Source organism: Rhinoraja longicauda, chromosome 5 (assembly GCF_053455715.1).
Source record: "Rhinoraja longicauda isolate Sanriku21f chromosome 5, sRhiLon1.1, whole genome shotgun sequence".
NCBI lineage: Eukaryota > Metazoa > Chordata > Chondrichthyes > Rajiformes > Arhynchobatidae > Rhinoraja > Rhinoraja longicauda.
The window spans coordinates 7,945,226-7,962,758 of record NC_135957.1 but is presented as its reverse complement, the minus strand read 5'-3'; the positions used below and the strand labels follow the sequence as shown (position 1 = coordinate 7,962,758).

At 43.9% G+C, this 17,533-nt stretch overlaps 1 protein-coding gene across 1 annotated transcript in view; it reads right to left on the bottom strand.

Annotated features, from left to right (window-relative positions):
- The window catches only part of LOC144593835 (dynein axonemal heavy chain 6-like), a 317,525-nt gene that overhangs the window by 246,344 nt on the left and 53,648 nt on the right, over positions 1–17,533 (bottom strand). Inside the window, exons 7-11 of the mRNA XM_078399952.1 lie at positions 17,150–17,320; positions 12,679–12,791; positions 9,590–9,652; positions 4,832–4,970; positions 3,195–3,326 (exon numbers count right to left, since the gene is read on the bottom strand). Of these exons, the coding sequence (XP_078256078.1) occupies positions 3,195–3,326; positions 4,832–4,970; positions 9,590–9,652; positions 12,679–12,791; positions 17,150–17,320 (618 nt within the window). The remainder of the gene's footprint in view (positions 1–3,194; positions 3,327–4,831; positions 4,971–9,589; positions 9,653–12,678; positions 12,792–17,149; positions 17,321–17,533) is intronic.

Here is a 17,533-nt window from a genome sequence, read left to right as displayed (position 1 = left end):
TAAGCCACTTCTGGAAGCAGAAGGTCATGAGGAAGCAGAGGGTGATGATGGAAGGTTGTTTTTCGAACTAGAGGCCCGTGAGTAGTGGCGTGCCTCATGGTTCGGTGCGGGGCCCATTGCTGTTCCTCATCTATATCAATGATTTGGATGAGGACGTACAAGGCATGATTAGTAAGTCTGCAGATGACGCTAAACTGAGTGGTATCATAGATGGTGAAGATGGCTGGTCATGGATAAAATAGGTTTAGAAGGAAACAGGCCAAATGTAGCTTGGTGGGACTAATGTATATGGGGCATGTTGATCAGTGTGGGCAAGATGGGCCAAAGGGACTGTTACCACGCTGTATGACTCTATCTGAATCCATACAACCAAGTGATTGTGAATTCCATGCATCTTAATCTTCTGGATCAGCCTACTATGCAGGACCTAATCAAAAGCCTTACTAAAATCCATGTAGACAACATCCACCACCCAACCTTCATCATCTCCTCAGGAACTCAATCAAGTTAGTTAACCTGCCACATACAAAGCCATGCTGACTGTCCCTTATTAGCCCATTCTCTTCCAAACGGGAATAAATTCTTTCTCAAAGAATTTCCCTACCACTGATGTAAAACTCACTAGCCTATAGTTCCCTGAATTCTCTCTAGTTCCTTTCTTAAACAAAAGAGCAACATTGGCCACTCTCCAATCCTGCAGGACCACACCTGCGGCTAGAGGAGAAACAAAGATCCTCGTCAAGGCCCCGCAATCTCCTCCCTTGCTTCCCTCCAAACCCTGCGATAGATCCCATCAGACCCGGGGACTTATTCACCTCAATGTTCTTCAAGAGCTCCCTCTCGATTTCAAATATGCCCTAGCATATTTGTATTCTCCACACAGATCTCGTTGTTCTCCAAGTTCTTATCCTTGGTGAATACAGATGCAAAGCATTTGTTTAGTACCTTACTTTCATCCTCCGACTCCAAGCATAGATTCTCTCTGTTATCTTTGAGCGGTGCTACCTTTTGTCTGGTTACCCTCTTATTTTTCACTGACATATAAAAAGCCTTCCTCCTTCCATCCCTTTCAACATTCAGAAGGGATTGTCTCCTTCAATGGTCCACTCTTGTGCCTCCAATAAGCTCCCCTTTCTCACAGCACATTCCCTTGCAACTTTTACCTTTACCCTTTCCCCTTTCTGCTATTCAAGAACTCCAATTAGGTGAAGCAGTCAATCAATTGCACTTCTTCCAATTTCTTGTATTGCATTTGGTGCTCAATCCTCTACATTGGAGACACCAAAGCCATATTGTGTGAACAGTTTATAAAAGACCACTATTCAGTCCGTGTCCTGAGGTTTCAGTATCCTGTCACTTGAATTTTCCATCCCACACCCACTTTGACCTCTCTTTATTTGGTCTCCCCTATATTGCTTCAATACTGAACACCAATAATTCTGAAGACCAAGAAAGCAGTACCACTGTCCTGAGTAAAGGACTCCCTGTGCCAACATCAGTAGAGTGGATTCCTCTTCGTATCGTTGACCTTGTCGTGGTGAAGAGGCTTGCGTGCCCCCATGATTCCGAGAGCGATACCGTCGGAAGCACCAGCTTCTGGTAGGGCCACCCATGGCGGTAAGGTCGAGGATGAGGGTCCAGACTGAGAACGATCCAACCTACAAGACCTCAACGGTGGACCAGGCGGACAGAGTTATCTTGAACTCAACGGCTGTGAAGGCGGATGAAGGCTGCAACAAATCTATCAGCTCCAATCGTCTTGGATCCCTTGCCATTGGAATTAGTTGATTGATTTGTGAAAGACCGTGTGCTTCTTGGAGTGCAACATCAAGTACGCGTTAAACAAACACACGCACAGGCGTCTTTGTTCTGTGAGCAGCACAAAACTTCACTCAAGACCTTCGGCGATGGGGGAAGGCCGACGGGAGCAGGCTACGTGATGGCTGGAAGCTCCTAGTCAAGAACCAGCACGGAAGTGGTAAATACTTGATTCAATCGCTCAACTTTGGACTCATAAGCCACCTGAGAGTTCATAAAATCAACGGAACGTAGACCATCATCCTCGACCTCGAGGGATAGCCACGACGACGACGATAGTGGATCATTTATCAAATGCTTTATTCCTGAAGACCTCCTTCTTGTTTAACTATACCACCTGAGGAAAGTAAAATTAGGATCCCCAATCGCATTCAGTCTTCAGAAAAGCAACCTCAGGCATGTCTTCCCCTTCTGCTGCCAATTCTTTATGTCATTGGCACAAGCGGAGAGTTCAGAAGGACAATTCTGTCTCCAAGTCAGGGGGATAACATACCACCTGTTCTGGTCCTGGTGCACTGTGCCTTACCTGGAAGTACGTATGGCACGTTCAACAGAGATATCCCACCCACCAGATCTCAAATTTCACCTAGACTGCATAGGATGGTGTTGCTATCTCCCCACTCAGCCTCACCCTGGATGCAGTGGGCATGGGTGTAATGTTAGAAATTGACAAGGAGATGATTGATCAAAGCTTTATTCTGATAAGGGACTTCTGCCTTGAGCTCCGTTCAAATCCATATGGTACTTCTGAGTTGCACTGGCTATGTTTCTTCTATCACAGATTTTTAGCTTTTCAAGTTCTACACTCCTCAGAGACCAATCATCTGTGCTGGGTCTATGCCAGTGTTAATGCTCAAGCTGCCTCTTCCTCTATATCCTCACCTCTTTCAAAGAATCACACTTGTTCACCTCAACCATCCCAGGCAGGAATGAATTCCACCTTCTTACCACCATCAGCGTAAAGATATTTCTTCTGAATTCTCAGTCAGATTCACACATGAGACCCAATGTTTATGATTTTGGTTTCCTCCCTTTTGGTTAAGGGAATGGAATAAAGATGGGCAAATGGAGTACAATATATTATGCACCAACGGTGAAACAGGCTAAGTGGCAAATGACAAAAAAGGCTGGAGGAACTCAGCAGTTCATGATTCCAGCATCTGCAGTCTCTTGTGCAATATGGTCTTTTCCCATTGAGATTCAGGATAAGAGCTGATAATTGTGTTCTCCCTGCTGGGACTCTAGATGACGTTTACTGTTTTTCAGCTCTGACAGTGTACAGTAACACCGCAGAGTTCTACCCAAACGTCACATCAGCTGTGAGTGTTTGCTGAGTTGAAGCCATGCAGGAAGGATGGCAGTGGCTGCAAAATTACCTGCAAACAGGTCTCCTTGACAGACTGTATTATTTTGTATCTGAGATCGCAAAGCTGCTTCAGTGCGTATTTACGCTGTTCACTCTGGATTTCGACAAAATCATCATAAGTGAATGCATTACTTCTGTCCAGCTGAAAGTGAGAAAGAAAGCACTGGTGAAATATTTCACAGAAAGATCTCAGGCACCGTCTGGAGAAGAGCTGGCTGGTTGAATTCTTCATCTGCAGATTCCCCAGTGTGTGTGACAGGGAGGACTTGATGCTTGCAGGGAAGTGACAGGACCATGCGGGTTAGGACATGGCCAGTTTTGTCCAATAGAAGGCCAGCCGGAATACCATTGAAGGCGATGGAAAGTGGAAGAAGATTTCAGCAATGGAAGGTGGGGCAAGGGGAAATATTAATAATGTAATAAAAATAATCTGCAGATGCTGGTTTATAACAAAGATAGGCACAAACTCTGTACGGAGTTTGTACGTTCTCCCCGTGACCTGCGTGGGTTTTCTCCGAGATCTTCGGTTTCCTCCCACACTCCAAAGACGTACAGGTATGTAGGTTAATTGATTGGGTAAATGTAAAAATTGTCCCTAGTGTGTGTAGGATAGTGTTAATGTGCGGGGATCGGTGGGCGGGGCGGACTCGGTGGGCCGAAGGGCCTGTTTCCGCGCTGTATCTCTAAATCTAAATCTAAAATCTAAAAAAAAATGCTGGAGTAATAAGCAGATCAATGGACAACAAGGATCGGTGATGTTTTGGGTTGGAACCCTCCTTTAGATTGATTGTAGTTGGGAAGGAAGTTCCTTCAAGGCCGCTGGTTGGCTAGAGATGCTGTGAGCGCAAGGGTGATATTTTTCTGCAAACTGTGGAACTGGTTAACAGACATTTAGTGGAGGAAGAGGGTGAAGAGGAAGGGGAGGGGGGAGGGAGGTGTTTGTAGTTCCAAGCTGCCCAAGTGGAACATGGGGCGCTGTTCCTCCAATTTGCATGTGGCCTCACTCTGGCAATGGAGGAGGCCTACATAGAAAGGTCAGTATCGGAATGGGAAGGAGGGTTAAAGTGGTTAGCAATCGAGAGATCAAGTAGGCCTTCGCAGACTGAGCACAAGTGCTCAGCAAAACGGTCTCCGAGTCTATGCTTTGGCTGGCCAATGTACAGGAGCCCACATCGGAACACCGAGTGCAGTAGGTGAGATTAGAGGAAGTGCATGCGAAACTCTGTCTCACCTGGAAGGACTGTCGAAGTCCCTGGATGAAGATGCGGGAGGAGGTGTGTGGACAGATGTTACATCTCCTGAGATCGCAGGGGAATGGATCTGGGATGGGTGGTGGTTTGGATGGGAAGGGATGAGTGAACCAAGGATTTTCGGAGGAAGTAGGCTCAGCGGAATCTTGAAAGGGGTGGGGAGGGGAAGATGTGATCAAAACATCACCTATCCATCCATGTTCTCCAGAGATGCTGCCTGACCCACTGAGTTACTCCAGCATTTTGCGTTTATCTAGGGGAAATATTGCTGAGTGGATGAAGAAGATTTGCATGATGGAGAGGATCAGGGGGATCTTCAGATGAATAATTCAATTGACTAATGTTTATCTTGAGTGTATGTCTCGTTTTAAACTCACAACATTATAAGCAGACTTACTTTCAAAAAAGCAATGGCACTCCCTTCAGTTCCTAAACCTCCATTGCTTGAGCTGGCAGCTTCACACAAAGCCCGGACATAATAAAGGCAGCGCAGAAAGATCTCATCGGCAAAAAACAGCTGCTTCACCATAATCATTCTAGCAACCAAAGACATAAGGAACAATCAAAGCTGGGAAAGATAATTACCTTTCCATGGCAACTGATAGGCTAATAACCTGAGAAGTCATTCCAGCTTCCTCTTCGCAGATTTCATCTGACCTGCTGAGAATTCTATATTTTTAAATGTGATTTGGTGTTAAATTTTGCCACATAACGTTTTCTGAAAAGCACCTTGGAGAATTTAGCTAAATTAAGGCGTTTTTATCATGTCATCAAGAAAGTGTTTTAACTAATCTCGCAATACACAAACCAAGGTACACCTTTTCATTAACCACCCTGTACTAGGAAGGCTGAGACTGTCTCTGAGTAAAATTTCTCTTCTTCCTTTTCCCAACACCCACCAAGTTCAGATGGCACAGAGCAAAAATGCCGCAGAAGGTGAAAATGTAATGTTCCCCAAACCTCATACCAAGGGAACATGAGGGTGCTGGCATTTTACTGAAGCATCAGCTGACTGGTGTTTTCACAAGAGATACCAAGTGGCTCCATCCCCTTCATTTTGTTTTCATTAGGATTCCACTGAACAGGTTCAAATCGGGTCCGGGAGGTGAAAGGACAAAGTTCTCGACTACCAATGGGTCATTCAAGAAAAGGACCTAAAGGACGACTAGATTAAGATAGCTTAAGCCCAGTGGTTCAGGGAGAAACTTCTTGTCCAGTGGCAACAGAGTGACGTACTGATCCCAGCTGATCCCTCGCAAAACTGGACGGTTCTTTCAGAGACTTTAGACAGTCAGCATGGAAATGGTCCTTTTGGCTCACCGAGTCGGCGCCGACCAGTGATATCACAAGCATATCCTACACAGTAGGGAAAATTTACAATTAAGAGAAGCCAATTAACCTATAAACCTTTACGTCTTTGGAGTATGGGAGGAAACCAAGACAAGCACAGAAGAATGGGAAAAGTCAGTAGACCCTTTGAGGACAACACAGATGAATGTGGTAAGTGTGTAGGGCTTTTGAAGAGAGCATATGAGAAAGTGGGTTAAGCAGATGGGCCATTGGCAGAGAACATAGGAAAATAGAGTTAAACAAATAGGCCTTTTGAAAAGAGCACTGGAGGTAAGTAGGTAGGCTTTTGGTGGAGAACACAGGAGAATAGGAATAAAGCATCATGCTGGTGGAGAAGAATGGAATTCAGCAGGAAAACTGTGAAATTATGAAATATGATGACCTTTACTCCCCTGATTAGTGTTAAGATTAGAGAACATGGTATTGGGGGTAGGGTACTGACATGGTTAGAAAATTGGTTAACAGACAGAAAGCAAAGAGTGGGGATAAATGGGTCCCTTTCAGAATGGCAGGCAGTGACTAGTGGGTTACCGCAAGGCTTGGTGCTGGGACCGCAACTATTTACAATATACATTAATGACTTGGATGAAGGGATTAAAAGTACCATTAGCAAATTTGCAGATGATACAAAGCTGGGTGGTAGTGTGAACTGTGAGGAAGATGCTATGAGGTTGCAGGGTGACTTGGACAGGTTGTGTGAGTGGGCGGATGCATGGCAGATACAGTTTAATGTGGATAAGTGTGAGGTTATCCACTTTGGTGGTGAGAATAGGAAGGCAGATTATTATCTGAATGGTGTCATGTTAGGAAAAGGGGACGTACAACGAGATCTGGATGTCCGAGTGCATCAGTCACTGAAAGGAAGCATGCAGGTACAGCAGGCAGTGAAGAAAGCCAATGGAATGTTGGCCTTCATAACAAGAGGAGTTGAGTATAGGAACAAAGAGGTCCTTCTACAGTTGTATACACTGGAATTTAGAAGGATGAGAGGGGATCTTATCGAAACATATAAGATTATTAAGGGGTTGGACACGTTAGAGGCAGGAAACATGTTCCCAATGTTGGGGGAGTCCAGAACCAGGGACCACAGTTTAAGAATAAGGGGTAGGCCATTTAGAACGTTGTATATCTGTGGAATTCTCTGCATTCAAGAGAGAGCTAGATAGAGCTCTGAAGGATAGCGGAGTCAGGGGGTATGGGGAGAAGGCAGGAACGGGGTACAGATTGAGAATGATCTGCCATGATCACATTGAATGGTGGTGCTGGCTCGAGGGGCTAAATGGCCTACTCCTGCACCTATTGTCTATTGAATGTGTGGTGCCTGCAAATCAGGGAGGGTAAAAATATCCAGAGTCCTTCTCAATAGCTTTCACCCCCTCTTCATAAGAATATATGAGTGTAGGGTAAAGCAGGTTAAAGGGTTACCCACCTACACCATTTCAAATTACCTCCAACCATTCCCATGCCAACACAACCTCCAGCATCAAATAGCCAGCGTTCAGATCCTTGTGTGAAACATGAATGAACAACTCATGGAATTATATCCCAAGGCCAGACAGCATCTTTAGTGAAGGAAAATAATGAATTAACATTATATGAGTTGTGTTGTGAATGAGTTAAATTAGCACCCTATTTGCGAATTTCCACATGGCTATGAGTGAAAGTCAAACAGACTCTCTTAACATGATGTAAACCATTGTTGTTCGAGCTGCTGCCTCACAGGGCTTGAGACCCGGGTTTGATCCTGACCTCAGGTGCTGCCTGTGTGGAGTTTGCACTTTCTTCCTGTGACAGCGTGGATTTAGAACCATGGAAACATAGAAAATAGGTGCAGGAGGAGGCCATTTGGTCCTTCGAGCCAGCACCGCCATTCATTGTGATCATGGCTGATCATCCACAATCAGTAACCTGTGCCAGCCTTCTCCCCATATCCCCTGACTCCACTAGCCCCTAGAGCTCCATCTAATTCTCTTTTAAATTCATCCAGTGAATTGGCCTCCACTGCCTTCTATGGCTGGGAATTCCTCAAATTCACAACTCTCTGGGGGAAAAAGTTTCTTCTCACTTCAGTTTTAAATGGCCTCCCCTTTCTTAGACTGTGGCCCCTGGTTTTGGACTCCCCCAACACTGGCAACATTTTTCCTGCATCTAGCTTGTCCAGTCCTTCTATAATTTTATATGTCTCTATAAGATTCTCTCTTATCCTTCTAAACTCCAGTGAATACAAGCCCAGTCTTTCCAATGTTTCCTCATATGACAGTCCCTCCATCCCAAGGACAAAACCTTGTGAACCTACACTGCACTGCCTCAATAGCAAGGACATCCTTCCTCAAATTAGGAGACCAAAACTGCACACAATACTCCAGATGTGGTCTCACCAGGGCACTATATAACTGCAGAAGGACCTCTTTGCTCCGATACTCAAATCGATACTTATGAAGGCCAACATGCCATTAGCTTTCTTCACTGCCTGCTGTACCTGCACGCTTACTTTCAGTGACTGGTGTACAAGGACACCAAGGTCTCGTTGCACTTCCCCTTTACCTAATCTGACACCATTGAGATAATAATCTGCCTCCTTGTTTTTGCCGCCAAAGTGGATAACCTCACATTTATCTACATTATATTGCATCTGCCATGCATCTGCCCACTCACTCAACCTCTCCAAGTCATCCTGCAACCTCCTAGCATCCTTTTCGCAGTTCACACTGCCACCCAGCTTTGTGTCATCTGCAAACTTGCTAGTGTTACTTCAAATCATTAATATATATTGTAAATAGTTGCGGCCCCAGCACCGAGCCTCGCGGCACTCCACTCGCCACTGCCTGCCATTCTGAAAAGGACCCGTTTATTCCTACTCTTTGCTTCCTGTCTGCCAAACAAGTCTCTATCCATGTCAATACCGTACCGCCAATACCATGTGCTCTAATTTTGCTCACCAACCTCCCATGTGGGACCTTATCAAAGGCTTTCTGAAAGTCTAGATACTCTACATCCACTGGCTCCCCTTCATCCATTTTACTTGTAACATCCTCAATAAATTCCAGAAGATTAGTCAAGCAGGATTTCCCCTTCATAAATCCATGCTAAGTTGGACCAATCCTTTTACTGTTGTCCAAATACGCCGTTATTACCACTTTAATAATTGACTCCAGGATCTTCCCCACCACCAATGTCAGGCTAACTGGTCTATATTTCCCCGTTTTCTCTCTTGCTCCTTTCTTGAAAACTGGGATAACATTAGCTACCCTCCAATCCACAGGAACTGATCCTGAATCTATTGAACATTGGAAAATGATCACCAATGTGTCCACGATTTCTAGAGCCACCTCCTTGTGTACCCTGGGATGCAGACCATCAGGCCCTGGGGATTTATCAGCCTTCAGTCCCATCAGACTACCCAATACTATTTCTCGCTTAATGCAAATTTCTTTCAGTTCCTCTGTCTCCCTAGATCCTCTGTCCTCCAGTACATCTGGGAGATTGTTTGTGTCTTCCTTAGTGAAGACAGATCCGAAGTACCTGTTCAACTCTTCTGCCATTTCCTTGTTACCTATAATAATTTCACCCGTACCTAACATACCTTTACTCCGGGTGCTTAAGTTTTCTCCTACATCCCAAAGACATATAGGTTTGTAGGATAATAGGCCTCTGTAAATTGCCCCTCGTTTGTAGGGAGTGGATGAGAAAGTGGGATAAAATAGAACTGATGTGAATAGGTGATTGATTGTTGGCGTGAACTCAGGGAGCTGAAGGAGCCTTTTTCCATTTTGTATCTCTGAACTCTAAACTAAACTAAACATACCTACTGCTGCTGGTCTTTATGTTACGGACATTGACCTTCCAAACACTGAAAGCCTTCCATTTTCTGGGAAAAAAATAGAATAGCCTGATATTAGCAAAGTTAAATATATTGAAAAGGAACATAGATTTAAATCAAACCTTAACATCTGACTATCTTTCACTAAATTTATCCTATCTGCAAATCCATTTATGTATTAAAATTTGCTTAAGTTTCAAGAAATTTTCAGTCAAGTTGCAACCATACATTAAAGCACCCAGAAGAGATGCAGTGCAATTATCAGTGAGCCAGCTGACCTAATTAGCAGATTCAGATTATTCTAACATCTTGGTGTCGGGTAAGTAAGACTACATGTTAACACTACGTGCTATTTGTAACAGAATGGCAAGTGTGAAGCAATGGAAAAGTTCCATGAGGCATAGAACTGGGAGGTCAAGATATTCCTTGCAAGAAATGGCTCACCAAAGGGGATTTCTCACCTGCTACTGGCTTAACTCTGTCCAGCAGGAAAACTGTGATATTTCCTCTTTTAGATCATGGTTGTCAGTCAGCGAAAAGACTAAACATGATTACAATCAAACCATCCACAGTGTTCAGAAACATAGAGGGTATAACATTTAGCACAAAATAAAGTCCAATAAAATTGAATTGAATTGAATTGAATAAATTTTATTAGCCAGGTATGTATACATACAAGGAATTTGCCTTGGTGCTTTGCTCGCAAGTAACAGCAGGATATACGGTAAACAATTAAGAATAAAACATTATAATTTAAACATGTGCAGAATGAAATAAAATACCAGAGCAAAAGGAGGCTACAGACGTTTGGCTGTTGAGTAGAGCCACTGCTCGTGGGAAAAAAAGCTGTTTTTGTGTCTGGCTGTGGCAGCTTTGACAGTCCGTTGTTGCCTTCCAGAGGGAAGTGCTTCAAAGAGTTTGTGGCCAGGGTGAGAGGGGTCAGAGATGATCTTACCCGCTCTCTTCCTGGCCCTTGCAGTGTACAGTTCGTCGAAGGGGGGTAAGGTTGCAGCCAACAACTTTCTCAGCTGATCGAACGGTGCGTTGCAGCCTCCGGATGTCGTGCTTGCTGGCCGAGCCAAACCAGATCATGATGGAGAAGGTGAGGACAGACTCTATGATGGCAGTATAAAACTGGACCATCTTTGCCTGGGGCAGATTGTGCTTTCTCAGCTGCCGCGGGAAGTAATCCTCTGTTGGGCCTTTTTTACTGTGGAGTCGATGGTGGCCTCCCATTTAAGGTCCCTGGAGATAATGGTTCCAAGGAACTTAAATGACTGCACAGATGTAACTGTGGTGTTGTTGGTGAGTGGGGGGAGGGGAGGGGGAGCTCTCCTAAAGTCTACAATCAATTCCACTGTCTTACGAGCATTGAGCTCCACGATGTTGCGATGGCACCAGGACGGCAGCTGTGTCACTTCCTGTCTGTAGGCAGATTCCTCCCCATCCTGGATCAGTCCAATTAGGGTTGTGTTGTCCGCAATCTTGAGAAGCTTGACAGAGGAGAGTCTGTGGAGGTGCAGTCGTTGATTTGTCGTCGTGAAATCTGATTAAAGATAGTTCGGACATTTCCAATGTGGTAGATGGGAGATCAGGACCGTCTAGCTGGTGAGAGGATAGTTCAGTTGCCTGATGACAGACAGCAAGGAAGAAACTGTCCATGAATCTGGAGGTTTGATGGATATCAACATTGAACTGAGAATATTCTTTTCAGTTCCACAAACTGGAGAACAAAGTGATTTCTAAATGATAAAATTCTGAAGCAATGAAGGTGCAAGAGATATATGAATGCATAAAATAAAAATCACCACGAAGGACCCCATTACACATTGTGTCCTTCGTGATTTAAAAAGGACTTTCCATCCTAATTCTACTATTTAACAGATGGCCTGCACCTTGTGGCTTATGACATTTCAAGTGTGAACGAGGGCTACCAACCTCTGAATATTCCACTCAATCAATCTCTGAAAGAAAAATAAACTCAACCTATCTTACCTTTCCTTGGTTTAAGTTCTTTGGATCTGGCTATTGGCTTCACGGTTAGAATCATAGAAAATAGGTGCGGGAGTAGGCCATTCGGCCCATTGAGCCAGCACCGCCATTCAATATGATCATGGCTGATCTTCCAAAATCAGTAACCTGTTTCGACTTTTTCCCCAAATCCATTGATTCCCTTAGACCTAAGAGCTAAATCTTACTCTCTCTTGAAAACATCCAGTGAATTGGCCTCCACTGCCTTCTGTGGCAGAGTATTCCACATATTCACAACTCTCTAGGTGGGTGAAAAAGTTTTTCCTTATCTCAGTCCCAAATTTCGTACCCCTTATTCTTAAACTGTGACCCCTGGTTCTGGACTCCCCCAAATATCAGGAACATTCTTCCTGCATCTACCCTGTCCAATCCTCTCAGAATTTTATATATTTCTATAAGATCCCCTTTCATCCTAAATTCCAGTGAATACAAGCCCAGTCGACCCATTCTTTCATCATATGTCAGTCCCGCCATCCCAGGAATTAAACTGGAGAACCTAGGCTGCACTCCCCCAGTTAAGACTATCCACTCGTTCTCAGACTCTCATCATTTTACACATCTCAAATCTCCCCTAAACCTTAATACTTCCAAAAAAAAATCCCAGTTGAGCCAATCTTTCCTCACAGCTAAAATTTTCCAATCCTGGCAATATTCTCATAAATTTCCTCCTCATCCTCTCTCATTCTTTTCCAGTATGTGATGACCCTGAACTTTGTAAAGTTCTCCAGCTCTAGTCTAACTATTGTTTCATAGAATTCTAACTTAACCTTCCTGCTCTTATATTTTGTGCCTCCTCTACTAAATGAATGTACCTTCCAAGCTTTCTTAAACACATCCATGTAACTGGATTGTTAAAATTCTCATAATTTAAAAGTGAATGAAATCCTGGCCTTTATATTTAGAGAACAAGGAGATGGAAGTTATGCTCCAGTTATGCAGAGGCCTGTTTAAAACCCAGTTATGTTTAGACCTCAGCCTTTGACTTTATACCCAAACAATAAAATATTTATCTAAACATTTATCTAAATTTTGTGACGCCCAACCTGAAATTCACAAAAATAGGCAGTTTATGAATCTTGTAGAAGAAATATCGTTCGTTCAACCACTCCAATACAGAATCAGTTTCGATTCCATCTTTTTCAGTCAGTGAGTTGATCTGAAAAATAAATCATCATAAAAAGTTAGAAAAGCACTGGAAATTTAAAGGGAAGAAATATAAATGGGTTTGTATTATCAAACAGTAAGAATAACTGGAAGTATCCCAAAGCTGGAACAAAGTGTAGCCTTCAAGAGTGGCACGGTGGCGCGGTGGTAGAGTTGCTGCCTTACAGCGCCAGAGAACAAGGTTTGATCCTGACTATGGGTGCTGTCTGTAGGGAGTTTGCACATTCTCCCCATGACCTGTTCCGGGTACTCCCGTTTCCTCCCACACTCCAAAGACGTACATGTTTGTTGGCTTCGGTAAAGATTGTATTTGTCCTTTGTGTGTAGGATTGTATTAGTGTACGGGGATCGCTAGTCGGCGTGGACTCGGTGGGCAGAAGGGCCTATTTCCACGATGTATGTCTATACTAAACTAAACTAAAGCTGTGAGAAAGAGTTTCTCTTTCATTTAAAGACTGATATTGGTGGTCCTGTGCCCTTGAACTTAGTCATTTACTAGGTCGCTTCAGAAGACAGTTAAGGAACAATCCTTTTTTTTCAGGATGGGTATGGATTTCTTTCCCTCAAACAAATTGCTTTTAACAACAGTCCAGGAGTTTTATCATCATAGTTATGATACCACCTTCTTATTCCAGGATTAATTTAACTAACTGAATTAATTTGCCTAATTGCCACGTGGAATCTAAGTTCATGTTTCTGGTTTCTTAATCCAGGTCACTGACTTACCAGTCGAATAACATAACAATAATGCTCTCAGACCTCTCCTTTCAATCGTCTTCCCCTTAGACACAACCTTCAAAAAGATAGTGCTCCACTGAAACACATTTAAACTCAGCGAATCCACAAAAAAATCTAACCTATATTATTTTTTACCAATTAAAATGTCTCGGTGATTTGGCAGAGTCTAAATACTGAGAGAACAGAAAGAGTGAGGGTAATAGTGGATCGAGAATTTTGAAGTAAATAAACTTTGTTGTCAGCACAATGAGGGTGAAGGGAGGAGATTGGAGTGGGAATTTGTGGTTTAGCAGAGTGAGAAGTCGTGTCAGAAACACTGAATATTGCATTGCTGACCAATGGATTCTATAATGAGTAGAGACTGTGAGATGAGAAGGTTTCTCTCAGTGTAAAGACGACACAGTTATTTCACAGTCTAAAGGGGTTAATGGTATACATGCCATAGCTGCTGCCAAGTTGAAAAATACATTACAGCATCAGTAGGTTGCATAACCAACACTCAATGAAACTAGCAGTAATTACAGTTTTCTATGAAGCATTTTCATGCAACCTTTCTCCAAGAAATCTGAACTCAATTAGGTAGGTTTTTATTCACTAAATTCCAAACAAATGCAATTGTTTAACAGTCTCGAAAGGTTTATGGGGAACTTGGAATTGAAACCTTTACCATACACAAGGGGGTTCTAGGTAGTAGGCTCCTGTAATAGAAGAAAAGCATTGAACATTAATAGACGTGTCACCTTCACTATTCAATGTAGCAAGATCTGCTTAGTAATAAGGTCTGCAGTTATTAATAGGAGAGCCTGCCTGAAGATAAGCAGACCTTGCATTGAATTCTTCAGGCAGTGGTCGAAATTATTCAAAATCTAGATTCTCGTGAGTACATGGCAGACCTATGACAATACAGCTCAAGACACATCAAAAGGAAACGGGCTCCGAATTGTTGGGATGACACAGAATTGCATAAATATGCAAAGCACAGGAGTAAGCCTTAACTATACAGCCATATGAAGAGGAACAAAAATAAATGTGGTTCTCATACTGAAAACGACAAAAAACATATTACAGGGATGAACAAATGGCTGATGTATTAACCAAATATTTTGCATTTGTTTTCAGTTCAGAATACATATAGCATGAATGGAGGGTCAAATGACTGTTGGGAATTCAGATAATCAAATTCACTGAAGAGAAAGAACTGGAGAAATTACCGAGACTAAAACAGGAACAATTAGAACCTGACTGCATGCTTCTCGAGATTTGAGACAAAGCGGCTGCAGAGATAGAAGATTCATGAGTGATAAGTTTTGCAGTCTTTGCAGCCTCCTCGAAGATCATTTTTCAGCTAGCTTTGCTTCAACTCAAACTTGGATATATTTATTTAAGTCATTAACATCACCAGATCCAGATGTGCCAGAGTAACTCTGTGGGTCTGGCAGCATCTCCGGAGAAAAACATAGAAACATAGAAAATAGGTGCTGGAGGAGGCCATTTGGCCCTTCAAGCCAGCACTGCCATTCATTGTGATCATGGATGATCATCTACAATCACCATCTTCTCCCCATATCATGGCTGATCATCCACAATCGCCTTCTCCCCATATACCTTGATTCTACTAGCCCCTAGAGCTCTATCTAACTCTCTTTTAAACTCATCAGTGAATTTGCCTCCACTGCCTTCTGTGGCAGAGAATTCCACAAATTCACAACTCTCTGGGTGAAAAAGTTTCTTCTCACCTCAGAATTAAATGGCCTCCCCTTTAGTCTTAGACTCTGTCCCCTGGTTCTGGACTCCCCCAACATTGGGAACATTTTTCCTGCATCTAGCTTGTCTAGTCCTTTTATGATTTTATACGTCTCCATGAGATCCCCTCTCATCCTTCTAAACTCGAGTGAATACAAGCTTAGTCTTTCCAATCTTTCCTCATATGACAGTCCCTCCATCCCAGGGATTGACCTCGTGAACCTATGCTGCACAGCGTTAATAGCAAGGACGTCCTTCCTCAAATTAGGAGACCAAAACTGCACACAATACTCCAGATGTGGTCTCACCAGGGCCCTAAACAACTGCAGGACTTCTTTGCTCCTGTACTCAAATCCTCTCGTTATGAAGGCCAACATGCCATTAGCTTTCTTCACTGCATGCTGTTCCTGCTCACTTACTTTCAGTAACTGGTGTACAAGGACACCAAGGTCTTGTTGCACTTCCCCATTACCTAATCTGACACCATAGAGATAATAATCTGCCTCCTTATTTTTGCCGCCAAAGTGGATAACCTCACATTTATTGAAGCAATGGGTGACGTTTCAGGTCGAGACCCTTCTTCAGACTGATGTCAGGGGAGTGGGCGGGACAGAGATAGAATGTAGTCGGAGACAGTAAGACTGGTGGGAGAACTGGAAAGGGGGAGGGGATGGAGAGAGAGGGAAAGCAAGGGTTATTTGAAGTTAGAGAAGTCAATGTTCACATCACTGGGGTGTAAGCTGCCCAAGCAAAATATGAGGAGCTGTACCTCCAATTTGTGCTGGGCCTCACTCTGACAATGGAGGAGCTCCAGGACAGAAAGATCAGATTGGGAATGGGAGGGGGCGTTAAAGTGCTGAGCAATCGGGAGATCAGGTAGCTTTAGGGGGACAGAGCGGAGGTGTTCAGCGAAACGATCACTGAGCCTGTGCTTGGTCATGCAGATGAACAGGAGGTGCAAGTGAACGTTGCCTCACCTGAAAAGACAGTCGGGGTCCTTGGATGGAGCTGAGGGGGGAGGTAAAGGGACAGGTTTTGCATCTCCTGCGGTTGCAGGGGAAAGTACCTGGGGAGGGAAGGGACGATTGGGTTGACCAGGGAGTTGCAGAGAGAACGGTCTCTGCGGAAAGCAGAAAGAGGAGGAGATGGGAAGATGTGACCAATAGTGGGATCCCGTTGGAGAAGGCGAAAATGTTGGAGGATTATATGCTGTATGCGACAGCTGATGGAGTGGAAGGTGAGGACAAGGGGGACATTATGAATGGGTGGAGGGGGAGCAAGAGCGGAGCTGCGGGATATCGAGGAGACCCTAGTGAGAGCCTCATTCTATTACAAAGCCACTGACTCCCATAGCTATCTCGACTACACTTCTTTTCACCCTGCTTCCTGTATCCCCTACTCCCAATTCCTATGCCTACACCGCATCTGCACCCAGGATGAGGTTTTCCATACCAGGTCATCGGAGATGTCCTCATTCTTTAGGAAATGGGGGTTCCTTTCTTCCATTATAGATGAGACTCTCATTAGGGTCTCCTCGATATCCCACAACTCCGCTCTTGCTCCCCCTCCACCCATTCGCAGTAAGGACAGAGTCCCCCTTGTTCTCACTTTCCACCCCATCAGCCTATAATCCTCCAACATTTTCGCCACCTCCATCGGGATTCCACTACTGGCCACATCTTCCCATCTCCACCCCTTTCTACTTTCCACAGAGACCGTTCCCTCCGCAACTCCCTGGTCAACTCGTTCCTTCCCACCCAAAGCACCCCCTCCTCAGGTACTTTTCCTTGCAACCGCAGGAGATACAACACCTTTTCCTGTGCTGTATTGTTCTATGTTTACCACTGAAGGACCAAACAATTCTATTACCTTGGAAACATGGGATGCACTGATTGTCCAATATGGTTTATACAATTTTGCTGTTTTTGCTGGAACCACTTGTAGATTGTAAGGATTGTAGCGAGCTCTTGGGTCATTCCGAGTCCTTGAGAGACAATACACAAAATCGCCGTTGTCCTCCATTGCTGGCATTACATGCAGCTGGGAAATAAAATAAAAGTAATAAAAGTAATAATATTATGCAATACTCTGTGCAAATGAAGGAGCACAGTCCATAGTCCACAGGTCACACTGATCATAGTTCCACTGATTCGGCCACTGTCCATACTGTCACAGCACTTGAGTCAACCCGACACTTAACATTTTGGCTTAATATTTTGGCAGTTTCTATAAAGGATCACCAACTGAAACATC